Source organism: Macrosteles quadrilineatus, unplaced genomic scaffold, assembly GCF_028750875.1.
Source record: "Macrosteles quadrilineatus isolate MER2022 unplaced genomic scaffold, UCM_ALF_1.0 Scaffold_1__1_contigs__length_201487025, whole genome shotgun sequence".
Classification (NCBI taxonomy): Eukaryota; Metazoa; Arthropoda; class Insecta; order Hemiptera; family Cicadellidae; genus Macrosteles; species Macrosteles quadrilineatus.
In genome coordinates, this window is record NW_026542594.1 from 187,556,119 (window position 1) to 187,583,169 (window position 27,051).

Below are 27,051 nucleotides of genomic sequence, written 5' to 3' on the forward strand. Positions count from 1 at the left end.
CATCAAAAGGTTGCTGGCATCGGTCAGTCGATTATTCAGGAAGTCCGCAAACGAGCGCTAGTTGATCCTTTACAATTATCCATTTCTGTACAAATGCATAATTTATTTAAGACCAGATTTCTAAATAGACACTTTAAATAAATTGGAGTTCTGCTCGTTGTATAGTGAAGTGCAAAGATTTGGAAAAAAATTATACCAATGTTATTGCCCAAACACGAGGAAATAAAATATTCAGCTTTGTTATTAGCAGCAGACAATGTTGACCACAATATTTCAACTCTCGATGTAAAAGTAACATTTCATGGAATGGAAATGATAGCTGCCATGGCACCAGGCAAGACCACACTAGTGTAGCCTTGCACCAGGACAGAAGACAGTCTTTAATATAGCAAGGCGTCATTAAGCTGAGTTGAATATTGCTGTACTATCGAAAGTGCCAATATTTGTTTAATCTTCAGAAAACAATAGGTATATTCATAAAACATAAGTTTTACAGAGCCCCTAATTTTTCCTGAATGTAACAAGAAGATTGATATTTTTGGGAACTGTCGTTCAAATCGGCTGCCCTAGGATGGTTTGATGCACACTATTTATAAAGGAAATGGATACCCAGGAAAATCGTCTGTCAGGTATTTGCCAATGATAGATATGTACTCTGCAGACAAATGATGTATTCTTTCCACAGTGAAATTCCTATGTGTTTCCAGAAAATGTGAAAATGGAACCTTTACCTCACAATCATGTACCAAAGTATTTACCACTCCAAACCAGACCACAGAGCTCATTGATGGCCTTGGTTGTAAGGCCAAATCCATTTTATATGATGGTACATGTAATGGTTTCAAAGGAAAATTGCGATACGATATATTCAGCAAAAAGGTCGTTACCACTTCTTAATTCGTAAAGCCGGAATCACCTCCGCCGACTGAATGTGCCTCAAAACTGCATTGTCGCAGAGGGTATTACCAGATTCTGGTATGGATGGGAAAGGAAAATGAGGTTTATTCTTTAAAGTGGGACTGGAAGATCCAGAACGACCGATTCTACCCAATAATTACAACAAAGAGTGCTGCGCCAGAGAGTCATCAGTGTTGAAGGTCATTCATTGTAACTGTTCTACCAATTGTAAAACCTTAAGATGTTCCTGTAGATTGTATGGCCTCCTTGCACAACAGCCTGTGGTCCATGCCAATTTGAAGAGCGTGACAATGTGCAGAACAATTCATGTTCGATAGAGTTAGATTAAGACGAAGACGGTTGAGCAAGTTTTAACAGAGCAGCCCATTTACTATATCAACATTGCAATGAATTGTATATTTGTTGAAATATTTATGTTAATCAAGTTTAAATGTCTTCTTGCACATTGTGTACATCATTTTGTGGTGTTAAATGGTTATTTTGATTGAAAATCAAAAGATATGTGTTAACAAATATTCAAGATACCTTGATTTACTTATTTTTACAGGAATCTTCGACGCCATCTTGGAAATTACCCTTTCCGGAGGCCCGATTTTCCTAGACTTTTATATTTTCATTGACAGGTATCTATTAAAGTAAAATTCAACAAAAAATCATTTGTAGCAATTTTTTTTGTGTGTTTGCATAACTTTACTCGACAATAAATTGAAATGTGATGTAATATAAAACCTATTCAGATATTTTCCTTTACGCATTTTACAATTTTAATTTTGGTCTTTATATGCGAGATTTACAATAATTCCAAGAACATTGATTTCAAGTAATGACAATAATTACAGTTACCGGTACGCATAGACATTATTATTTGCAAGTGCTAATATTTTTATTTCCGAAGAGAATAACAATAAAACTTCGCCTTCCAAGAAACGGAAATCTATATTCAAAAGTGCTGTCCTTATGTTTTCAAGTCCTATATTTCTGAGCAGAACAGTAAGTATATTACGTTACTATACTAGTCCATGGTGGAATTTCCACCATGATACTTGTCTACTAGTCCTGAAAATACGGTAGGTGTTTCGTGTTTATCGGATGAGTGTGGCCGTTCCCGTGCGAGACAAGGTCGAGTGCGGGATTACCATACGAGTCCGGTATAGGCGAATTTCAACTTGTCTGATTACATATTTACTAAAATATTTCCATAAATAAGACATATTTATTCACAATTTAAATAACATTAGATTTAACGAGTGCTTCGGTTTGCTGCTGCGGGGAAGGTAAACAGTGTTTTTTGACCAAATGTCAATAGTATATATAGGATGAAATAAATAAATTTGCCAAATTTGATCAACAATATCCATAAACAAGTAAACTATAACAGTTTTCATTTTCTCCATAAGAATAACATGGGAATTTTAAAAATTGCACTTTTTTGAATTTTCTCCTTAACTATTAGGCATACAACAATGCTTCATTATACATAATTATTTCTTTTTTTAAGCTCTACAAAATGGTTGGGAAAGAAATGACACAAGAAATAGAGGTAATCTTGTTAAACCTAATATTAGACTGCATAAGTACTTTAAGAGCCATAAATACCAACAACTGTTGTTCTTCAATAAACTGCCAGAGATTGTGAGGCTGTTGCCTATTAAGAAATTTAATGCTGTAATTACAAAATGGTTAAAAAGTAAGGCTTTCTACACTGTAGATGAATTTTTAGACGCTAAGACTGATTGTATTATAGACTGACTGTGATGTATTTTTGCACTGACAATGCCTATTGTAACGTTCTGTTATTTAATGGCAAATAAATATTCTTGATTCTTGATTCTTCTTGAAATTACCAAATTTTCTGTTTTTTGGGTAAACAATGGGAAAAACCCATTTTTACCCCATAAAACCCCCCATAAACCCCCGTTCCCATGGTCCGATCATGCTGTTTCGCGAACTCGTTCATATAAATGTAGATTTACACGTTTATACCAAATTTCATCAAAATCGAATAATTTTTGTTCGAGTTATCGTGCTAACGGACAGACAATATATATATGGATGGTGTTTTTGGCCTCTGTGGACCTCAAAACGAAAAGGTAAATCGGTCCCGGGTCCAGGTCTTACCATGAGACCTACGGTAATAGCTTATTATTCCCTATATGGGAAATTAGCTAAATAAGTAAATTTATTTAATTTATTAAAAACATCATTGTGTGGTGAAAAAGCATTTATTGCGTTACTATAGAGATTGCATTTGCACTAGAACATAGTTTAATGCTTTATCTATGATTTGATGTCCCAAATGTAAACTGTAATCAATATTCAAAAATCTGTATGCTATCTTAATGTTTCAAGTGGGTCCTATATTCATGAGAGAAAAGAATTTATTTATAAAAATAAATACCTCTGCCTTAAAAAATAAGGTTGCCAATGACACAGAAAAATAGTACACATAAAATATCAAAGGATTATACAGCTATAAAACTGATTAATTTTGATGTTTGCCATATAGATGATTTCTCATTATGGTCAATGAACCTCTTAATGTTTCATGAATAATAATTTTCTAAAAGGATCTGTCTAGACGCATATTTATTGCGTTACTATGGAGATTGCCATGATTGCATTTGCACTAAAAACAGAGGATTTGATGTCATAAGGGCCAGGTTTATAATACCCTTTGCACCTTCCTTCTAGGACTAAGCAAATTGTTGAAGGTCCATAAAAAGATGATATCATCTGCTATTGCAACAATTGATGAGTTTCAGAAAAATCTTAAATAATTTTGGTCCTAAAAATGTATGACATGAATTTTTGTAGAGGTGGTAGGCTACTATCTACTACCATTGACCATTGGATGCAGAAGTTGTTGTATTAATAGTCAAAGCTACTACTAAATAGGGAAATCATTCATCACATCACCTACCTATTATTTGTTTTCTAATTAACTTTGTCCACCTACACAAGAATGATTGGTACCATTCGTTATCATAACTGAAGACTTAAAAATCTTTGAAACCCTAGCCCATAAACCTGGTGGAAAATCCACTCTCAATTCAGCCAACATAATAATAATAACCATTTACAATTCCTACATTTAAAATGCTCAAAAACCTCCTTTGGTTAAGGGGTAGACCATAATAATAGAAAGGAAATAAGTTTGGATAGTTCAAAGACCCAAAACCAGCAAATTTCTGTTGAATACTACTACCATAGATAAAAATACAGTAGAACCTCTTTAATCCGAACCCCCGTAATCCGAACATCCACTAATCCGAACCCCTCATTGCTGTACTCTATACACAGTACAGCAGTTCTTTATTGTATACTGTATTTAATTTACAGTACGTTTTATTCACCATGTTTAACTACTGTATTAAATAAACACTGTATTTTACTTTATAAAACATTTTTTCACTTTCCCAAAAATAATGTTGATCAATTTTAGCCATGTTTTAGCTATTGTTATGTAAAAACAACAATATGTTCTGTAATCCGAACTATTCAATAGTCCGAACTACCCCTGGTCCCAATTAGTTCGGATTAAAGAGGTTCTACTGTACTCCCTTAGTGTATGCACAGTGTCCTTAGTGTTGGTGTGGTTCGGCATTGATAGATGGATAGGAATTTGTTTGGAGTCAATATAGAAAAATTTGTGTCTGTGTGTATATTAGTTCATCATTGATTTTGTTGAGTGTGCATTTTATACAGTTCAACTACCAGTCCACACTCGAAAGCTATCCAGCTGAAGGCAGGCTATTATTAAGAAAATTCCATAGTACCTTTCTGTACTTTACAGGTAATGTTTCTAAAGCATAACCCTAATAAACCAGAACAAAAATACAAAAGAATTTGAAATACAAACAGAAATTAATAAGTTGATGTAACAAAATGTCAAAAAGCCAAAATAGGTTAGAAACAGGGGTGCCCATCCCCCCCAAAGCTCACGTCGCAGAATCCCCCCCAAATTTGTTGTTAAGCCATACCCATGCCGGAAGGTCTGGGGGCTAACCCATAGTTATGTTTATAATGCGGGGAGGGAAGGGGTGCACCCGACACTTCTTTAAACTTATGGGAATTTAAGCGTTTGAATCAAACTTTAAACCCAATAAAAATGGACAATTTTCCTTTAAAACTATAGTAGCAAACTATTTGTTGGTTTAGTTTTAATTTAAATGAGTTGGATTTTTGACGTGCACACAATTTGAATCAAAATTGGCCATAGTCAAAGAGTGTAACATGTTAATTTTTAATCAAAATCGTTCGGGCCAATTCTGAGAAAATTTTATTTATCCATTATTTTTATAAGGTAATGGAATATATCACTATTAAAAATCCAAAATGAAAAAAAAAATCTGGAGAGACCATGGATTAATACCTAAAATACCAAATTTCATCAAAATCGGACTCGGACCACAGGCGTGGTCTGTAGCTCTGTACCATACATACACACATACAGACAGACACACACATCACTTCGAAAACCACTTATTTGGGATCAGGTTTTTTACATAAAAAATGCTTTTACCATATTAAATTGTAGGGGAGAAAGTACTTGAAGTTATGTCAAAAAGTTTGAGATATTTTCTAAATTGCTCTTTAATCCACTTCTGAGTTTGGTCCTTTTTAAATAGGTGTAAAATATTAAAATATTCAGTCTCAAAAATATTACTAGGCCTAAACTTAATAGTATATTTAGTGCTTAGGGCCAAAATGAGGTAATGCTGGTTCGAGGTAGTTTTTAAGTCCGATACGAGGTTGAGGACTTAAAACGATCGAGAACTGAAAAACAATTTCAGTCCGTGGTACAAACGCTATTATTCACCACCCCACACTATACTCTATTGCCACTAATTCACCTCAATGATAATACACTGCACACTGATATAGTCAACACAACTACAACTTTAAGGTCATGTGGATAAATAGTTTGAGGAATCAGCAAAAACAATAATGAATAGTCGCTAGGCAGCGGTGACAATAAAACAACTCTATTGCAATGCTATGGATACTGATTGTGTATTTAAAGCGGGCAGCTGATTTTGCGGCCCTAGGGATGTAAAACCCTGCTCGATCCCCAAATGACGATGACAGCTGGCATGGCCTGCAAAACGTAACTTTCAGCCACCAATTAATGTACCTTTATGTAAAACAGTTAACAACATCATAGTGTGGTAAAATAGTATATTACGTTACTAGTCCTGAATCCTGTGCGAGACGAAGTCGAGTAGTGTTTTTTTTTATACGAGTCCGGCCAACACATTTTTTTGGACGAGTGACGTACGATAGTTTACGCCATACTACTAAATCCGTTCAAATTCCTATATTACCACCAACTAAAGGACTAAAAATCACTAGAGGTGTTTTTGTTATAACCACTCATTGCCACCCAAATAGGCCCTACAGTATAATCAGCTGATTGGTGTCCAGGGCCGATTTACCGAATAGGCACAGTAGGCACGTGCCTAGGGCGCTAGGAAATTGGTTTTTTTTGAGGGGCGCCAAAAATTGGGAAAAAAATATTTTGTAATTGTATTAACATGCGATCGCGGTAAAGTTCTGATAATTCCTCGCGGCCGATTGTATCTCCTTCGGTAATGTAGAGATCTTAATCGTCTCTTGCGGTCGTGAAGACGTCGTAATTGCCTCCCACTATTGCGGCAAAATGTTGATCATATCCCGCAGTCATGTGAAGATCATCATCGTCTTCTGCGGTAGCGGCAAATTTCTTACTGTTTCCCGCGGTAGGTAGTCTAGAAATTATCATCGTCTTCTGCGATCGCGGTAATATTCTGATCATACCTCTCGGCCGTGTGTAGACATATTATCGTCTCCCGCGGTCATGTAAAGGTCACTGTTGTCATACGTGATCGTGGTAAATTGACAATTCCAGGTAGAAATACAACATTCATGCATAATTCCCGGATTACCCGGTGGTGGTCACCCTTTTATATGGGTGTCCCGTAAGTAAACAGCCAAACTCTATGGGTCTTAAAAAATGTTTCTATGGGTCAATATAAAAATAAATTCAAGAATAGCATTTTCTTTTTCTAAAATCGCTTCATTAACCAGATATTTGCCATTTTTTTTTCACATTAACATTTTTATCTTTAAAGTTTTTCAACCGCTCTTTATGAAACTTGGTATAGATGATATAGGGAGAGACCCATGTTAGAAAAAAATTAACCTTGACTTATCATACTATTTCAAAATGGCGGCCATTTATTTTAATTTTTTAACTCAAATTCCTAAAAAAATTGCAGATTTTTTGAAAAAAATTACTAAAACACTTTTATTTAGAATTTTTAATTCCCTATCAAACGATACCAAGTTCAAAAAGATCGAATAAGAAATAGCTGAAATATTACGATTTTTAAGTATAAAATGGGGTAGAAAAAGGCTAAGCTAGTCAAATTTGTCCCATTTTGCAACTAAAAATCGTGATACTTCAGCTATCTCTTATTCAATCTTTTTGAGCTTGGTATCGTTTGATAGGGAATTTAAAATTCCAAATAAAAATGTTCTTGTCGTTTTCTAATAAAATCTGCCATTTTTTGTAATTTAAGCTTAAACAAAATTAAAATGGCCTCCATTTTGAAGTTTTATGATGAATCAAAATTATTTTTTTCTAACATGGGTGTCTGTTACTTTAACATACATACTAAGTTTCATAATGATTTTGGAAAAAATGTTATTCTTGATTTTCGTTTTTTTTACCCATCTACCATTTCGTGGAGTTTGGCTGTTTACTAACGGAACACCCTGTATATTTCAAAGGGGCGCTACTATTAGTTGTGCCTAGGGTGCTGACATTGTCAAAAACGGGCCTGTTGGTGTCCAGCAAAACTCATTACAGTACAGTGTAGTACTGTATGAAACCCCATTTGATTAAGGACAACAGCTGTTTTCTGGACTAAATCCTTGCATGGGAAGTTCGTCAAAATAGTGTAGCGTGGCGTAAAAAATAATTATATATCTATTCTAAGACTAGTAAAATTTATTTTAAGCTCTTTCTAGATTCAAGAAAAGACAATAACAAATACAATTTAATTAATCCATAATCATGTGTTTCAGTTCTTGAAGTTAACGTAAACACATAGCCTATCAAAAACCTTAATTAAATGTCACAGTACTGTATGTCAATTTCTTCCAATGAATAAATGACCCAGGCATAATTATTTAGGAGAGCCAAAATATTATCACAAGCTTTCATGTTGTTTTCATGTTGTAAAAATAGCAAAATGATTATCATTATCATAATACTGGTTTTTTTTATGAATCAAGAATATATTATAATAAACAAACCTATAAAACCATCAATAGGTCCTCAAGGCAATGAGACTATTTGAGAATGAGTTCATAATGAAAGGTTAAAACAAACTCAAATTGCAGATACAATTTAATAAGCAACCATAATCCTTTGACAGCAGTTGTCATGGAGTTGTTCTCACTGTCAAACATGATACGAGTCAGAAAGTGGAAATCCATCCACATAAAAGCATAGATAAAAGTATCTATATATTTTATAGCAATTATAAAATGATGTATTAATCAAGATAAAATGTCAAACGGGATTTTGATTGCATAATTACCCCAGTAATAAATTAAGGAGGTCGTAAAAATTATCTGATTAATCTTTTATGTGCTTTTAACCAACCACAGGCTTGAATCCCCCCCAAAATCACAAAATCCCCCCCAAATAAAATTCTGATGTCGCATTTTGCGACATCAAACCCCCCTGTGGGCACCCCTGGTTAGAAATAAACATATGCATTCACACATAATTTGTATTATTTAAAAACAATATAAATGTACAAAAGAGTCACATAACTCCAACGTGGAGTGAAGGTTAGCCATCATAGAGGCATTTTTCTTTCCAAAAAAGGCGACTCAGACATCGTCAACAACTGGTGTACACTGAAACCAGTCATTAAGTCAGAAAGTGATTTGGTCAAACTTAAATGTTAGCAGAAATAAACAAACTACTACCTACTACTACCCAAAGCAATATGCAAACTTAATAGTATGGCCATATTCAAAATAGAATTTTGTTTAAATATATTCCTCCTAGTCAGCATACACCTATGACAAGACAATCTATTATCGATACTGACACCAATGACCAAAAATCGGTGGTATCGATAATGGACACAGTCCTATTTTACATACTCTACCCCTTTTTGTTTAAGAATTTCCTGCATTAACACATTTGCTGCGGGCCACTCTCCAGTGAGTGCTCTAGTTCCTTTCTGTCAGGCTGAACGCTCACCGGTGAGTGCCGGCATCGCCTACATTCCATTCAATTTCTGCGCAGCAGCACACCGGGAACTTTTATATTTGCATTTAGCTAGGAATGGGTGCTTTATTTTGGTGTGGGTTGGTAGTAAATTTCCCCGTAAATCCCCTTCTGGTAATCTTAGTAATCAACTTTTGGTCCCGTCTTTCTCCCTCCAATTGGCAATACAATGGGACAAATTTGTTCAAGATAGTGCTGCTATCTGTGAATGTTTCAGCAAACTACGTCGACTCTCATCGTAATGCAGCATCACCGCACATTATTTGCTATTCATCAGACCAAAGTATTTTAAAGCCAAATGGGTTCGCTCAACGCTGCGCCGCACCGGGGCTTTGCCTGCCATTTGGTGGGCTGCAGCGAACTTTTTAAAACTGTAAAACACTGTACATTGCTCCACAATAGTTCTGCTACTGATAAAGACTTAAATAAAAAGATTGAGTGCATTAATATACTTACTACTTTAAAAATAAATCTATTATTTAATAAAACTCACCTACATAAAACAAAAGAAAAAAGTGTTAACATTTTTAACGGCAATTTTCGGATCAGAAAATATTTTCATAGCTACAAAATCAACTCACGTAATACTCTATGTAACACAGCTGCTTGGCTTCCGTCTGAATCATAAATTGTAGACAGAGCAGTCCCACGTCGTCTGTTCGGACAGAGACTTTCACTGAGATTGCCAACGGCTTCATGGCAGGCCGAATCTGACTGAACCTATACCTGCAACAATCATGGCTGAAAAACCACTACCAACATGTATAAGTTTAAACCGTTTGTAGTTTCACTTGCCAGGATCTTCAACAATGGTCAGCTAGTGATGTGACGAGTCCAGTACAATAATCGATACTTCTATAATATTCAATAACTGGACTCAGTAGTTTATGGCTTGGAGAATCTTCACGCTGTAGTCTTGAATTGACAAATAGAGAGTGATGAATACGTGAGCATGTTTTCAGAATCACTTCTAAACGTCAACAGCACTGAATGCTGAGTAATAAGGAGTTGAGTCAGAATATACAAGCTGTCACTACAAGTCAGTAGCACTGGCATCGACCAAATACTAGCAGAGTATTCGAATACTGACCTGAGTCGAAGAAGAATCGAGTACATTTTAACCGAGTAGACTCGTCACACCAGTATGGTTAGTATCAGTAGGCCAGGGAGCAGCGGATGTTGGTTGAATAATCAATTAATGTGTAATTAAACAGGACCTAAACTGTAGTTGAACCTTTTTTTCAATTTTCCACTAAATAATTGTTTTAAAGGAATTTGTAAAGTGATTAATATGATTCATATTTTACTAAACGTAGGGTTTTGTTTATTAAATGAGTGATTGGGACTTTGAACATTGTGCTTAAACTGTGTCTAATTTAACCACACACTCTGTCATTATGCACTAATGCATGCCAGTTATATCGTACATTAAAATTTTGTTTTTGTAATAAATTATTACAAAATGTTGAACACCGTTATGGCAACTTAAAGCCAACTTTATGGATGAGATTATACAAGGAACTTAAATAAAACACTAGAATAAGCAGTCGTATTACAAGAGTAACATTAAAATTTTACCTAGACCTGATTTCTTTGGTGCACTGAAAGGCTTCTATCATTTCACTTGTATGCAGAATGTGAACCTGTAAATAAAAATTTAAAATTAAACACTTGGCTTAAATACTTGACCTTATACAGTTGTTTGTGACCTAAAAGAAAGTAGGTTACCATTAAGTTTTATCATTCTAAAACATTCGCTTGTTTTGCACTGTACTGAACATCAAAGGTCATTTAGACAACGTGCAACTGTTGAAAAATTTATTTTGTGAAATCACTGATAAAACATTTTTCCAATTTGTGTCTGACAAAAACTATTTACTTTTTTACTACCTATAATGTTTTAGAGGGTACCGATATGCCGATGGGAAGCAATACAATTCGAACTGATTCAAATATGAATGTAGCAGACCTGTTTTGAGACATTTGTGTGGGTTAGCCTAGTGGTAAGCATCTCGGACTTCAGTGAGGGAGGCAAGGGTTCAATTCTTGGCACATTCACAGTGTACATTGTTTCTCCTGTAAAATTCCACTGAAATCGGCATTACAAAAAAAAAGCATTAGAAGATTACTTGGATTTTTCCTTTAATTTAACTTTAGGTTGTGTTTAGGCTAAGCTATGCTAGAACCTATGCAAACCTAAACCTTAGATTGCCTATTGTTACATACAACGTAAATAGTGGGAATAAATTAATGCAAAAGTTCTGATTATTCTGCTGTCATAAATTAAGTACTTGTATAGTATAAATTAATGTCAAAGTCACTGTATTTATTAAATGGTATTGTTTACAATCCAAAATTTTTTATGCATGTAATTGAATGTAAAAATGGTGGTTTTGCCATTAATAAATAAATGATTACCTGACAGTCCCCCGCTAAACCTTTTGTAGTCAGCTGGAAATAAGGAGCATCGGGACTGAGGAGCAGTTCGACACATTCAGATGTTGGATCCAACTCGTTGAATACATCCTTGAACTGGGCCGACTGAAGAATCACTTTGTTGACTACATTGCTAGCGGGAAAATCAAAGTCTAGAATCTCGTCGGGTTCCAAAGTCTTCAGTGAACAGTCCGTAATAACACCTTCCTCTTCAAGCCTGTAAAAGTCAACAAAAGTCAAAGTAGGAGTTTATCTGTGGCTATTTCCAGTATAATAAGGAGAAGGACCTATCCTTCAGTGCCCAAAATGTAAAGGCTCAAGCCACTTGTTCATAATTATTTACAAGATGTAAATTATAAATTAGGTAGTTCTAAAATGTTTATTATATAGTGGAAAAATATTAAGTGAGCACGATAACACAATCAAACATTTTAGAGGGGCCTAAAATCACTGAAAAAGTCAGAGGTGAGACGATGACGCAACAGAAAAATTAATGACTTTTGGTACCTATAAGACAATAATTTTCAGTGACATGAACATGAGATATAGTCCTCGCCACCCTAACTTGAGGCAGCCCAAGGCCGCACGCCGTATATCCATTGCGGCCTTGGGCTGCCTCAAGTTAGGGTGGCGAGGACTATAGTTGGGCATTCAATATTTTGTTCCGTAATGATTTGAGCTGGTTGCCCGCTCCTAAAATATTTTCCCTTCGACTGATTATACATAATGATTTTCAATGTCTGTAGCAGGGTGTAAAACAAAAGACAGGTATTTGGAACGATATTTTAGTTAGGCCCGATTTTTTCCGTGATTTTTGGGACCTTCAAAATGAAAAATAATTGTTACTTTTCAGTGAATTCTGTGACTGGCTAGTAAAATCAGTGACTTTTCCGCGACTTCAGTGACCAGTAGACACCCTGATTAAAGACTCGAAAACAATAAGCTTGAATTGTCTTACCAAACTAAACGATTCAGACAAACTCACAGTAGTTTGAGAGGTGCTCCTTGATGAGTGCAGAACATCTTGAGAGCTGCGGTCGCTCCTGGGACAGTGCTGCAGTTGTCGAACATTGACAAACAGTCAAGAAGAACATTGAGATCTACCTTAAATGTCACCTCCTCTGTAACGTGGAACTCCTAGCAAGGAAAATCAACCAAATCAAGCGTTTCATTTGAATAAATCCATACAGACTAAATACAGTATAAAAATAACAACACAAAGCATATAAGTTACCTACTGATAAACAGGTGGGCATGGTTGTTCATACCTAGTATGGTTAGAATATAAAAAATAAGCAAAGCAGAAATTTACTACTTATATACTTTTAATTTTAAAATGTGTTTGTTGAATCTTTGCAAGTTTTATGTTATAAATAGAACTAGTGCTCGATTTGCAGTGGAACGGCATTCTGGTACCGTACCTCTCTTTCAAAAAGATAAAAATATTGACATTTAAGTTAAATAAGTACATAAATGGGTATCAATCATATAATCACATTAAATAGGTTACAGTTCCAGCACCTCAATTTTTATAAATCGAGCCCTGAATAGAACTGTTTATTTTAATACCATTTTTCCATATTTTCTTACTAAAATAAAAAAAGTATCAGCATCTTTGAACAACCTGAAACACATCTTCTCCAATAAAAGCACTGACTTGAACACATTTGGCGTCTTCTACCACAATTTTTAATCCATTTTCTGACACGAAACAGGTGGCCATCTGAAATAATTCATTGAATTAAAGTTAGGTCAAGACATATTAATGACTGTCTAATGACTAGTTACTAGTGAGGGTAGTTTTTTAAGTAAAGGCCATTTTTGTTCATAGCTTCGCAGTTTGCGAATACGGTTCAACACCATAACTCGCCACTTACTGGCGTCATTTAAGATTTGAATGAGACTATTTTTGCAGATCCGTAGTTGACAAGTAGTTGAAATACAGTTGACTGTGTATTTTTTAAATTATTGAATCCCCTGCTGCGTACGAGATAAGGTCAGTGATATGTTTTTTTGATTACCGGTACAGGAAACGATCTGATGTTGACATTTAGTGCCAGATGACTGAAGGTTATGGTCCTAATGCAATGAGTGAACACAAAGTGTGGAAATGGATTAGTGAGTGTAAAAATGGCTGCGGACACCTTTTCCAAATCATTAAAGAGAAGTCTGGGTACCTAACAAAAACCCAATTCCTTTTAAAATGAACATTTTCACTGCCATTTTAAACTTCCCTCCCCATTTCAGCACTTTCCGGTTTTAGCTCCTTAAAAAACATTAAGTTTAAGTTAGGTTTAGTTTAGGCTAGGTGTATGAAGACGAGTAATCACAGAAAAATATTTAAAGCAGGTTGGAGAGCTTCTAAGTAAATACTGGTCACGGTACTTGAGACAATTTGATCTGTAACCGGTCAGCACTGTATTACGATCTGCCATTGAAATGTCCACATTGACATCAATTACAGTAATAGCTAACTTACCGTACTTACTTATTTTAACAGGATAAAGGATGAAGCCCATTGTAGTTTAAGATTATCAAAGGATTATTTAATTTGCCTTAGTTAATAGTAATCTGTTCTGCTAATTCAATCTAGCCTACTAGGGCCTAGTACCTTAATAAGGAACCAACCTAACAAGTTAGGCCTAGGCCCATTACTGTATTTGATGGCCAAATAAAATGATTTATGATTTACTAAAAAATTCAATTATAGGTTACCTCTTTAAAATTGAGTACTTTGAGAATATGAGACAAATGCTTTACATTGTCCAATTTCATTTCGAATAAATTGTCACTTTGTACATTGCTCACATTCAATATTGGATTTTTCATTTTTGTATAGGTTAAGAGTATCAGCCTAAGTGTGCAGATAGAAAATGCAATTCAAAGCACTAACTTAGCACTATTGAAACATTATCGACACATAATAAAAGCAAAACTGTCCAAAATAAAAGAAACATGAAACTTGACACTGACAGAGGTTAGGTGCAGCCGACGCCGACAGCCACAACATCGTTTATTTATTCGTTTGTTATTGTTTACTTTTCAACAACTGCCAACTGCCTCATAGTACAGTACATAAATTATTTTTGCACGGTCACCTTTAACTCCAGGCCGCGGCCTTCGAACTGGCAACGTCGCAAGTGGTGTTATAACAACTGTTTTGTTTGGAAGCAGCTAATGAGCTAATGGTATTTGTGTATTTACGAAAGATTGGTTACTGGACCATGATAATATTGACTCCGCTTAAAATGTACAGATAATAGATGATTAATTCACATTGTTTCGGTTTTCAATTCTGTATGTTTTACTTATAATATTTTAATAATTATGTTCATAAATTTAAATCAATAAAGTGCGAATGAATGAGCTGATGTACCCTGACTGTCATGTTATCTTATGAGAGTCTGTCACTAAACAACACCCCTTGCAACGTTGCCAATTCTACCAGGCCGCGACCTGTAGTTAAAGGTGGCCGATTTTTGTGTGTTCTATTTAGTGGACAAGGGAATATTATATTGCCTTACCCAGTAACCAACAATTGGAGATGAAAAATAAGTTCTTATGGGAGAAAATAAATAACAATCGTAGTCGTATGATGGCATTTCTACACAACTAATAACAACATATATAATCAAAGCTACTGCTCTGCAATATACTACTTTGCTACTTTATCCTCCTTCTTAAGTTCAGTCGTTCGTGTTCAATTCGTTTCGGTCGATAAAAAAAACCTCAACTCAACTATAACCCAACCTCACCTCTCTTCTCCATCCTAGTTTTTCGTACGTCAATATAAATCTAGGCCTAAACGTTATAATTTTCGGTTACTGTTATGGTTGTTGTGGACAAAAAGATGTAAGTAATCGTCATGCTCATTAATAAACCCCATTAAAATACATGTTTTCTCACGTTCAAATATTCAAGTTACCACTGCATTAAGTCAAGAAGTTTTGTGTTGATTGAATACAAGTCTAATCATAGCGCCATTTTGCTCGCCGCACAATTTTGACGAAAATGCCGGCGATTTCTTTGAATAATTAATCATAATACTTTATTATAATGTTTCCTTGAACATAATGCGCAGTTTTATCAAACTACTGGGCTGAGACTATTAAGTTAATTGCGCTCAAAGTAAAATTTTGTATTTGGCTATTCTGAAACTAGGCTAGGCTAGCCTTGGTCAGGTGAATCCTAATTACCTGATTACCTTCCTCTTCACCAAGACCAGCTTTGCCGGATAGGTTGTGTCATGATAAAATAAAAGTAAAATACTATTTAATAAAATCTATTTACAATATATACATTCAATCACTTATGGCGGTGGATCAACCCTATTTATTCACTGTTTCAAAGTATTCGTCAAGGCTATAAAAAGGTTTGGTTACTAGCCAGGACCTAAGGGCAGTGCTAAATTTCTTTATTTCCAGGTTTTTTTATATCTTGGGGCAAGTTGTTGTAGATCCTAATTGCTATACTTGTTGTAGATCCTAGCCTATGGCTTAAATTTTACATGGTGACAAAACAATGATACCAGGCTACTCTTTGGGTATAAGCCTAACTTAGTTCCGCAGAGAACGGATGATAAGTTATTTTATTGTAGGCCTAGCATATGAATAATGATAACTTAGGCCTAAATATCGGTTTAATATCATAGGTAATAATACTTAAAGTTATCTTAATCTTAATAAGTATATTAGGCTATCCTTTGAACCGATATTTATCACATTATTATTTAAGCTATCTTATCATCACAACGTTAACTTAGACTAAGTTTACCGTAGGTATGAAAAACACTAACACACAACCCTCCGAGTGTTATGTGTCGTAAAATCAACACATAACACACTTTGTGTAGTGTTTTGTGTCGATTTTTCGACTCACAAACACTGTTTACGGCGAAGGCTCTATGAATGACAAAATCGGATTGAACTGGATCGAGTTAGGTATCGTTTTATTTGGCAGATTCTAAGCTTTCTCCCGAGGTCTGTCTCTAAGGGCTTTTTTTTCTCGAGCCGATCATAATTGTAGCAGACAGCTGACGTGCGTATTTGTAAACAGCTTGGTTAACCTCGCACCGATGACTGATGTGTTTTATTACGTTTATCATTGTTTTAGTGTTAAAAATCAAAAGTAATGATAAGTTATACCTGGTGCATTATAAGAAGATTTAAGTGATTTTGAAGGGCTGGTTGATGATCCTGAAGAAGTAGGTTGTGATATTGATGTAAATTATCAGCCAGATTCCTAGCTATGGTTAGGTTATGCATTCTTAGCTAAACACTATGTACCGAAATCTGTTTTTTGCCCATAACTTATTTATTTGCAAATCTACTTCCTTAGGCTATATTATTATATTTTTGGAATCCTCATAAAATTTTATGATATTTTAAAATATTTGTAGACCTATAAATTAGGCCTATACCAACAATTTATTGAGTGCAAACATACATTTTTTCCATTTATTTTATAATTTTTGAGAAATGTTAACCCTACAAAAATTGTTGAAAATTTTTTTGTAATGTTTTATACGTTACATTGAAGCCCATAATTTTCCAAACAAAATGATATATAAAACAGTATACTTTACATTGTTTTTAAGTTTCTAAGATACATTTTAATAAAACCCTGCGATTGCGCAATAAATGGGCGAACATTAAGACCAAAACTAGAGACACTTGGAGGGTTAATGAAGCTTTTTCTTTTTTAGCCTATCTTTTAGTTTAATTAAATTGTTTCGTTATTTACTTCCATTTGGCCTAAATATTTTAGCACCACGTCAGTCGAGATCAGTTTTCTTAGGATTTCATGGGATAAGGTGCAGAGTTCCAAAGGCGGCATACAGTTAGGTACCGGTACCACAAAAGATTTGTTGTAAACATTCGTCCTCCTTCTGAGCTGACTAAGTTAGTGATCCTTCTGAGCTTTTAGTTAGGCCCTAACCCTTCGTCAGTTACACCATAGTTTTTCTCCTGGTGCATTTGTTTTTATAGAAAAATATGTGATGTCACCAGCCGGTAACTTTAGGAGTAGCCTAAGTTAACAGTTACCTCACGTGCATCTTTCTATGAACCGATTTAACATTAGGCTATGTTGATGTCACACTTCCCCCTCAAAGCACAGAGCCAACTGCTTGAGTCACCGAAGGTCTTGTTGGTTTTATTTGTTATATATTTTTATAAATATATAAAATTAGAGTTTTTATTGATTTCATGCACAATTTTATTGATTATACATGGTTTTAATACCTTTTTGTATAAATAGGCTATGTATAAAAAAAATTGATCGTCCATCCGTGTGTCACCGATTGTGTTAAAATCAAAGTCACCGACGAAGGGTTAAAGTACATGTTTTAGCAACAGTAGCAGCATCTTTAAGTAAAGTTAATAGCATTATTTTATTCACTGTACAAATCGTAGAAGATGGATATATTATATTACTAGCTGTAACCCGCGGGCTTTGCCCCGTTTAACTTCTTAATTTTCAAGATGATCTCGTTTGCATGGCTCAATCACGTCCTGGTTGAAGTTCGTTCGCTACGCTCACTCACCTTTAGGTTGGAGCTCGTTCGCTACGCTCACTCACCTTTAGGTTGGAGCTCGTTCGCTGCGCTCACTTTCCTTCAGGTTAGCTCGTTCGCTACGCTCACTTGCCTTCAGGTTAGCTCCTTCGCTACGCTCACTCGCCTCCAGGTTGAAGTTCGTTCGCTACGCTCACTCACCTTTTGGTTGCAAATTAGCTGTTGTCATAAATGTAAAAGAAATAATAGTGCTGCACCCTGTTGGTAATCCTTGTAACTTTAATGCTATTGAACATCATAGAACAGAACCAACTTGTTTAATTGAAACAGCTGTTAAGATTCATTAATTCCATTTCTCATAAGGTTAACATGGGAAACTCCAGAGCCACTGGGGCGGAGCCCGGAAGGATTTTTGGGATAAAAATATGCCTATATGTTAATCGGGAATATGAGCTATCATCATGCCGAATTTCAGCCCGATCCGACCAGTATTTTTTGCGTTCACTTGTCACAAACATACATCCATCCATACATCCATACATCTAAACTTTCACATTTATAATATTAGTAAGATATCCATATTATATTGATACAGTATATTATATCCATCTTTTACGATTTGTACTATGAATAATATACATTAGGATTTGTACATAAATGATATACTAGTTAACAACCCAGCATACTGGCCTACATTGACAGTTAGAGTGACACAACGGAATAAGTTACCAGTTGCCGCCAACCCCACCAAATGCATGTAAGCACTGCAACACCCAACGCAGTTTCCATAGTTTTTTTCTGAAACTGCACCCATCTTTAAAACTCCCAGTCAAATATTCTTAAATGGCACTGTATTTGGCCAGTTTTCATATGAATTGTTAAGTCAGCAGTCAAAGAAAACGAGGATTTAATCATGCCCAAACAAAAATCAACTTACCACCCGCGAGTTAGCAGAACAGCCATCTTTAAGTAATTTTAATTTGATTCTTAATTTTTCTAAGTTATCCGTTGATTATGAGTTTGATTAAATATAGGCCTATAATATGTTAAATATAGGATTAAATGTACTGGTAAAATAATGAACTTAGTTTGTTCACTGCATAAACGGCCCTGGTTGACCATTAAATGACCGACTGCAGTTTTAGGATTTTTATGTCAAATTGAACTATGATAAAATTTCAAACCCTGACTGAAAAAAAAAAACACTAAAATTGCATCATACTTCCCTCTATATTTTAATGTAAAATTATCTTATCAGGGCCCGAAACCGACATGAAAATAACAAAGGCAAAGACTCAGACAGTGAAGCATCTAATAAAGAGAACAAGAAGGAGAGAGGACGGGAAAAGGAGAAGAAAAAGAAAACTGGGAGTGACTCGTCTTCTAGAAGTGGCAGTACCAGCACCAGGTAAATTGACTAATGTCACATTTAAAAACTGTTTACGACAAAGATGCGTTGAATAACTAGTAGTTTAGAGTATCTTAGGTAAATAACCAGCCGTATCTAGCCTTACCTTGGCCTAAGTTATTCTTGGGATTGTAATTTTTTCATTTAGTTAGTCATAACTAATCGCATTTAGGCTAACAGTTGTATGGATATTTATCGATAATTTGACTTAAGTTAGATTTACTGAAAAAAAGTGATTTATTAGTTTATTTACTTGGGTAGATTTACCAAAGTGTTTTCAAAATACCGTTTTTATGTCTGTAGTTTTAATTATCTTGTTTAAGTCAGTTTACCTACAGTTTATTACTCTCACACTTTTTGATAGAACCTAAATTTGTAGTTGTTGCAAAAGACTCTTTCTTAATTAAATTAATAACCTAAGCCCGGATTGAGGTCAGTTTATCTGCACTAAATTTAAAATCTTAATGTTCTTCTAGTGATCTGAGGTAGGCTATATTCTTAACACAGTAGTAAAGTACAGGCTATATTATTATTTTTTTACTGTATAGTCAATTGGTTCAGTTATGTTACCAACACAAATCATTTTGCATACTGGTAGGTACTTGTTAGGCTTACTTGAGTAGCCTAGCTACCTAATTTTCATTATATCTAATATCAATGGATTGTAACAAATAAATTGAGTACCGTATGCATATTTTTGTACAGTACGGTATTACAAATTCACACGGTTGCCTGTTTGTTTTATACTTTGTTGTCTGACTGAGACCTGGTCCTGTGAGGATTGGTTAATGAAGAAGAAATTCATTTGTTTTAATAAAGGTGTGTTGTAGGTCTATTGTATCCTACCACAAGGTGTAGATTATTTTTATCAGAATTGATTTTGTTGTACAGCTCGAGAAGTAGTTCATCATCATCATCAGGGTCCTCTTCATCTCACAGCTCGAGCTCGAATTCAAGATCTAGCTCAAGCTCAAGCTCCACGAGCTCATCCTCGACAGACAGCTCGGCTGCAAGAGCCAAGGCCAAACGTAAAGCTTCTGCTCCAGCAGCTAGTCGCAGCCGCAGTCCCGACACCAAGAAACCCAAGCAAGATAAGGACAAAGATAAAGAGAACAGGGAGAAGAAGGAAAAGAAATCTGAGAAGCTCAAGACAGCAGTGAAAAAATCACGGTTAGTGTGTTTCTGGTGGCAAGTTATCTCTCAACTTGCAACCTTTTAATCCTTTTATATGCTTTTTAATCTTTCCAATATGCAACCTTTTTTAATTGCACCTATCTTGTGCCCAATCCATTCTATACTCATCCATCACTGACATTTGGCTTGAGTACACCTGGTTATGCCTCGTCTTAAATAATTGTAACTTTAAAGGGTTTAAAACTTAATTACCAATTGAGATGGTGACACCACCTAGCCAGGATCGTTTATTTAAAGCCTAGTGATCAGGAACAGCTAGGTCCAGTTTAGATTTAGAACCTACGTAAAGCTGATGACTTTTCTCAGTTGATTGGACCTTTTGATAGTTAGGTAAGCATTATAAATTTGGACTGATAAATTTGGTATTTTTGTAGGTCTGAAGCTATGTATACCTCGTAGTTTGTAGGTCTGATACTGATTCTATCCTCTCATTTTATCAATGTAAACCAATTGAAAGTTTCAGTATAAATCTTACAAATGTTTTAATTTGTTCACACCAAACATATTTTATTTTTATTTGTAAAATCAATATTATAAAATACGTAACATGCTTAACAAATTATGAAATAGGCAAGTAAAGCAGCACTGACATATCCAGCAATACAGCTTCTTCTAATATATGATTGAAAATAAATATTTTTTCATCTAAAATTCATATATGTCATATTTATGAATAGGCCAAATACCACATCAACAAAAATTTTCAAATTATGGTACAATTTTAATTGTTATTTCACTCCATTGAAAAGTATGAATAGAAAAACGCCATATTGCTTTGAATCGGGTTGCATAGATTCGAATAAAAAATCTTTTGGATCAAATCATTGCTTTTAATCGAAAAGTGTTTGCTGCTTCGCACACCCTTACTGTTATAAAACTGTGATTTTATTCAGCTCTCCGTCTCCAAAACGCAAACGTAAGGAGAGGTCACCGACACCCAAACCGCTGCGGATCCATGTGGGGAGGTTGACCCGTAATGTCTCCAAAGACCACATCTCCGAGATATTCAGCAGCTACGGAACCATAAAAGCTGTGGAGTTCCCAGTAGACAGACTTCATCCACCCCAGGGTCGTGGATTCGCCTACGTGGAGTTTGAAACTGCCGAGCAAGCGGAGAACGCGATGAAACACATGGACGGAGGTGATACCTTTTTTTTAAATAGACTTCTTCAAGTAGGCCTACATATTTAAGTTTTACAGATTATAAATTCTTGCATGCTGCAAAAGCCTCACAAGGCTTGTCTGTGGCTAACTGTAGATAAGCTACAAAATGTATAGTCATTATTTAATCAAATGAAGCCTTAGATGAAACAAAACTTGTTCAAATATTTAAGGTGAAGGAATAAATATTTTAGTGGCGCTCGTCCAAACAATCTGTAGGCCTTCATAAATATTTTATTTATTTAATGAATAATTTATCAGGCTTGAGAGTTGTTGAGCATTGACCAATAAGTTAAGTTTTCATGATTCATCTATTGTAAATTTTGGCAAGGGAACTTATACCTGTGCTCAACCTATATGAACTGTAATTTTTTTGTGTTGAAAACTTGTACCATTCATGTAGGCTAATTATAACTTCATGGACTTAAGAATATTTTTTCTTAATTTATCACTTCTAAAATAGGCCCCATCAAAGAAAACGTATAACACTCCTCGGACACCTTTTATGAAAAGTTTTCTACTAGTACTTGTATACTGAAAGGAAGTCGTTTGCCTCGTAAGGTAATATCAATTAAATATATAGGATCTTAGTCAAACTATTTCTAGAGAAAATTTAAATAAAAGTCTGGATGTTAAATCTATTGGTTGGATAGTCTGTATCATCAAGTGACTAGCTTCTTTAAAAAATTGATAACATTTTTTGATTGTAGGTCAAATTGACGGACAAGAGATCACTTGTGCGCCCGTGTTGCTACCCAAGATGCGGCCCCGCAGGTCCCCTCCACGCAGGGGTCCCCCGCCTAGGTGGGGCGGTCCAGGGGGTCGGTCTCCTCCACGGTACCGTCGTCGCACACCTCCACCCCCGCGGCGCAGGATGTCACCCCCTCGTCGGCGCCACTCCCCTCCCCCGGCCCGGCGCCGCAGGTACAGTCGCTCATCATCAAGCAGTTCTCGATGACCTTCTACAACAGCTATCACGGACATTGCACTGCCAAACTGATGTGTTGTGTATATAAACAATGTGTTTTTTTTATTTGTAATTTTATTAAGTGAATAAATACTAGTTATTAGCTTAGCAAAAGGTTTATTCTTTTCCATATATTGAATACTAAAGTGTATTTGCTGGAATGGTGCTTTGTTGTGATAACTTAATATTTGTCTCAAACTAACGTGTGTAACTTTTAAAATTTGTTATTTCTGGTTCAATAAAATGAAATTGAAAAGGCGGTTTTCAATCAAAGTGCTTGAACAGTGAGTTGTGTTGGTCCATGTGCAAAACAACAATTAGCCGTTGTGGACCATGTGTCATATGGACAATTTGTCTTGTAGCTGTGAGCACGTTCCAGGGACGAGAATCTTGTGGTCAGTTAAAACCTTATTCAATTAAAAACAGCAGTGTATGCTGTAGCCAATACTCAGAAAGGTGGACCAAAATGGTTTTGAGATGACCGTGTTGTATATAATGTTCACAAAGGTGTAATACGAACTTTAAATCTGCAAACAACCTGTAACCTTAAACTACTTTGGGATGGTTTGTCCAAAAAAGTTTGTTTTAACTTCTTGTTCTTAGCAAGAACAAATATACTCTACTCCTGAAGAGGTAGCTAGTAGCTCCGAAAATTTGATGTATTTATTTGTGCATTTTCATATATTTTTGTCACTTAGGTAAACCTTCTGTTAAAAACCTACCCACCACAAAATCCTTATATTTAAATTTCGCAACTGTATTCATTGATATGGCTCTTTGATAAATTTAATTGATGAGAAGGACAGGTAATAAGTTATGCAGAATATTTTTTTGAAATTTTAAATTGTATTTCCATATCTATTTAATTAAACAATGTAAACGTATTATCTCTATTCACTTGGTACCAATATGACTAGACTAGACTTAATTAAAACTATGAAAAAACTGTAGACAAAAAATATGTATTGAAACATTCCGCTATGGTACTATTTACATAAAGCTCCAACAGACGTAGCTACCTACAACAACACTAAGGATCAGATATGCGCTTAGGCCTAATGTCTCATCATATCGATGGAAGCGGCAATAGTTAGCAACCTCCCTTCGTCTCAACAAACCCATCTACTCTGACAGGAACGATTTCATAAGTACGATTTGATGTACAAAAATGGTAAACATCCAGAACACTGTAGCTGTGAAAGCATCGACAAATGAAAACACTCGGTAATCGCAAACACATACCTACAGTGTTTTAACATTTTGGCAACGGACAATTTAGAATCCACACTCAGATTTGCAGGCACTATAAGCGAAATCATTCAACCACATTGTGCAAATAAATTGAGCATTTTTTGGGTATCACTGGAAATTCTTCAAAGGATAAGTTAACATACTTATCTTGAAACCGCCCAGATTATTTAAAATTATTGGAATTAATTTTCAAAGCGCTATCAAATTATCAAACAATTAATTAAAATGTTTGCCAAAATTGTAATCAGCACATTAACACGTTGCAATAAAATATTTTGGCCTCTAGCACATCTGATAATTCAATTTCCGAGACACATTACAAGTTAAAAAGAGTAACGGTATTGTCTAACGTTAAAACATCTTCACAGGCCTAGATAAAAAAATAACATCGATGTGTGATAACTAATAGACTGTTTTGCTGTCCCACAATTTTATATAAAACAAAACATAACACTAGTTAGTTTTCCGTCTACAAATAGCCAATAACATTTTATAAATCACATCTACGTATCTAAAAATATTTTATTACACAAATCAACAAGGAATATAACATACAGCCACCTCTAGGGTGTTTTTTTTATTCGTCACATCTGTTCTTTCCTCACTTATTTGACGATCGAATACACTATCTTAATATTATTTTACAGTCAACTATTTTTACAAAATTAAACTTTTTCAGCAAAGTTGATGTAAAATATGTTACGAATATTTAAAATACTCAGAGTATGTTTACACTTTATGCCACTTTTGAAAGCCTTATGTTACCGGTATCGTTTCACAGCATAATCCTGCAAGTTTCTTACACAAAAAATCTTTTTACCAACATATTTTGACAAACCAACAGTAACGCTTTTAACAAAAGCCGTTTCATACTGATTTCGATTCATATTTGTTCTCGCATTTGCCATACTTATCTCATAACAATTCATAAACCTTCTTCAGTTCAAACCCAACATAACACAGATCATTAGGCTGTATTTAAGTCCAGGACATAACACTGTACAGTTTGGTAAACTCTTGAAAGACATTCCCGTAGCACAGAACTCAGGTTTCAGTCAAAGAACCCTCGGTCAAGATCGTTGGGATCCCCAGCAGTGCTTTCCAAACTAAACAACCAACTTGTGCATTGACAGAGAAAAAAAGCATGAAATTGATAACTCAACGTCAATTACAAACCATAAATTATGAGAACAAATTGAACAGCAACTTAAAGCACCATTTAGTAGCGGTTCTAATAGGAAAAGTCATTACAATGCAAAATCGCTTAAAATTTCAACAATCAAAGGAAAACTATTAAGTTGGTGGTCTTTTGCCTTGGAGACATTTTTTCCTTATTCAGATAAGACATACATCATGCTTAGAATAATTGAGTTTCTGATTAGTTGGATTTTATCTGATTCTATCATATTAATTCCATCCAACAAGACCTTGTGCATTGAAAATCATTGATTTACAAAGTTTAATTAAATGAAAAATAATAACTTAGGGCCTGTCAAAAAATTTACCCTGAATCTACCTTGTCATTACCCATCTCTTCGTTCACACCACACAACTTCGTCCTTTCCTCATATCTCCGACCTTGAATTATTCGTAATGTGAGCTTCATCAAACAATAAGACGACACATGTAATGCGTACATCTAACACATACACACTAATCGGAACACCGATACACCGAGTTACACTTAGACAATGGTGCAAGAACTGCGAATGTGCAAACATGAGGGTATATTGGTAAATAAGCTCAACATCAATATAGAATAAATTTCCCAACTAACATTACATCTACTTTTTTTGTGTTTTTCTTTTTTTCTTATTTACCGCAAGTGCGAAAAAGCAGAAGTTTGGATTTTCCCGCACCAAGGGCTCAGTTTGATACGGGTAAATCTGCACCTGTGCAACTTTCGCACCCGAGCTCACATTACAAATAATCCTCCCGAGAATAACCTTGCAAATGTTTGCTTTTATCAGCATCATTTCACATCAGATATTGTGTCTAGGTTATTTTCAAGATATCTAACTATCAGAATCAATAATCTGTTCATTCAATCTGCGCCAAATCACAACGCTCATAACCAAACCGAGATGGACGGTGATCGTTCGAAAAGCAAACATCGAACGGAAAACAAGTTAACACAAACTAACATAGTGTGGTGCGGGTGAAAGTTAATTTCAAGAGGTCAGTTAATTTTGAAAAGCCAACACTGCTCAGGTAGCGAATAAACTGAATTCACTAGTTGTTACAAATAGTCAAGCGTCACATATGTCTTGACAAACGGCGTATCCACTTTGCAACTGTCCCTGAAAAAAAGAAAATTAATAAGTTGGTAATCTGTAATATGTCTAAAGAAAAAGTAGTATATATTTCCATAATTTTTAATTAATAATAAGTGTTGAAAACAATAGGTAATCCACCCACTTACCATGTGTACGTATACTACGCAGGTGAATCGTACGAGAAGTGTTGGGAGGCAGAAGAATACCGAGTCATTATGATTATGCAACTACTGTGATAGGCCACAGTTGTTGAAGGGGGGAGTTCTAGTATTGGTTCTCACAGAATAATACACAGGAGAACTCTTTACAGAAAATATGATGCAAAGATGGAGGAAAAGGTAGAGAAAACATTGTGGCAAACCCAAGAATTACAAACATAGAAAACTTTGACCGCACAACCAATTATTGTTCACAATGTCTTTAATAATAGAAATAATGATTCTTCAATCACAGTTTAAAACAGTGCGTCTAGGTACTCGATAAGAGTACTACTACAGTAGCAGTGCTCTTTTACTGCTCTGAATATGGCCAGTCTTGCTTCTGTGTCTGAATTGGGTAGGAGGAATGATCTTACGCTTTGCTGGGTGCCTAGACACATAGGCATTGAAGGAAATGAAGCCGCGGACAGATTGGCAA

General features: G+C 35.2%; 3 protein-coding genes across 7 annotated transcripts in view; 1 reads left to right on the forward strand and 2 right to left on the reverse strand.

The window, feature by feature from the left end:
- Positions 1-8,737: 8,737 nt before the first annotated feature.
- Positions 8,738-14,591, reverse strand: LOC128983356 (cell cycle checkpoint protein RAD1-like). The gene is made up of 7 exons (XM_054402614.1): positions 14,360-14,591; positions 13,269-13,367; positions 12,630-12,781; positions 11,627-11,861; positions 10,787-10,851; positions 9,790-9,934; positions 8,738-8,829 (listed from the first exon to the last, which is right to left on the reverse strand). Exons 1-7 carry the CDS (start codon positions 14,471-14,473, stop codon positions 8,803-8,805), a joined length of 837 nt encoding a protein of 278 aa, XP_054258589.1. The 5' UTR covers positions 14,474-14,591; the 3' UTR covers positions 8,738-8,802.
- A 791-nt stretch (positions 14,592-15,382) lies between these two features.
- On the forward strand, positions 15,383-22,990 carry LOC128983357 (RNA-binding protein with serine-rich domain 1-B-like). Its single transcript, XM_054402615.1, has 5 exons — positions 15,383-15,496; positions 19,417-19,566; positions 20,458-20,736; positions 21,654-21,901; positions 22,632-22,990. Exons 1-5 carry the CDS (start codon positions 15,474-15,476, stop codon positions 22,877-22,879), a joined length of 948 nt encoding a protein of 315 aa, XP_054258590.1. The 5' UTR covers positions 15,383-15,473; the 3' UTR covers positions 22,880-22,990.
- A 730-nt stretch (positions 22,991-23,720) lies between these two features.
- The window catches only part of LOC128992122 (regulator of G-protein signaling 7-like), a 119,271-nt gene continuing 115,940 nt past the window's right edge, over positions 23,721-27,051 (reverse strand). For all 5 annotated transcript variants that reach the window (XR_008490697.1, XM_054415568.1, XM_054415577.1 and 2 more), the window contains one exon: positions 23,721-26,439. Coding sequence is in view for 4 of the 5 variants with exons in the window: in XM_054415568.1 (XP_054271543.1) it covers positions 26,379-26,439 (61 nt within the window). In the remaining variant the exon portion in view is untranslated. The remainder of the gene's footprint in view (positions 26,440-27,051) is intronic.

Coding starts and splice junctions, on each gene's coding strand:
- LOC128983356 (XM_054402614.1), bottom strand. CDS start 14,473: ATGAAAAATCCAATATTGAATGTGAGCAATGTACAAAGTGACAATTTA. Junction 13,368..14,359: donor AAGTACTCAATTTTAAAGAG/GTAACCTATAAT, acceptor GAATTATTTCAG/ATGGCCACCTGTTTCGTGTC. Junction 8,830..9,789: donor TGTGTTACATAGAGTATTAC/GTGAGTTGATTT, acceptor GACTGGTTTCAG/TGTACACCAGTTGTTGACGA.
- LOC128983357 (XM_054402615.1), top strand. CDS start 15,474: ATGGTTGTTGTGGACAAAAAGAT. Junction 15,497..19,416: donor GTTGTTGTGGACAAAAAGAT/GTAAGTAATCGT, acceptor TTATCTTATCAG/GGCCCGAAACCGACATGAAA. Junction 19,567..20,457: donor AGTGGCAGTACCAGCACCAG/GTAAATTGACTA, acceptor TTTGTTGTACAG/CTCGAGAAGTAGTTCATCAT.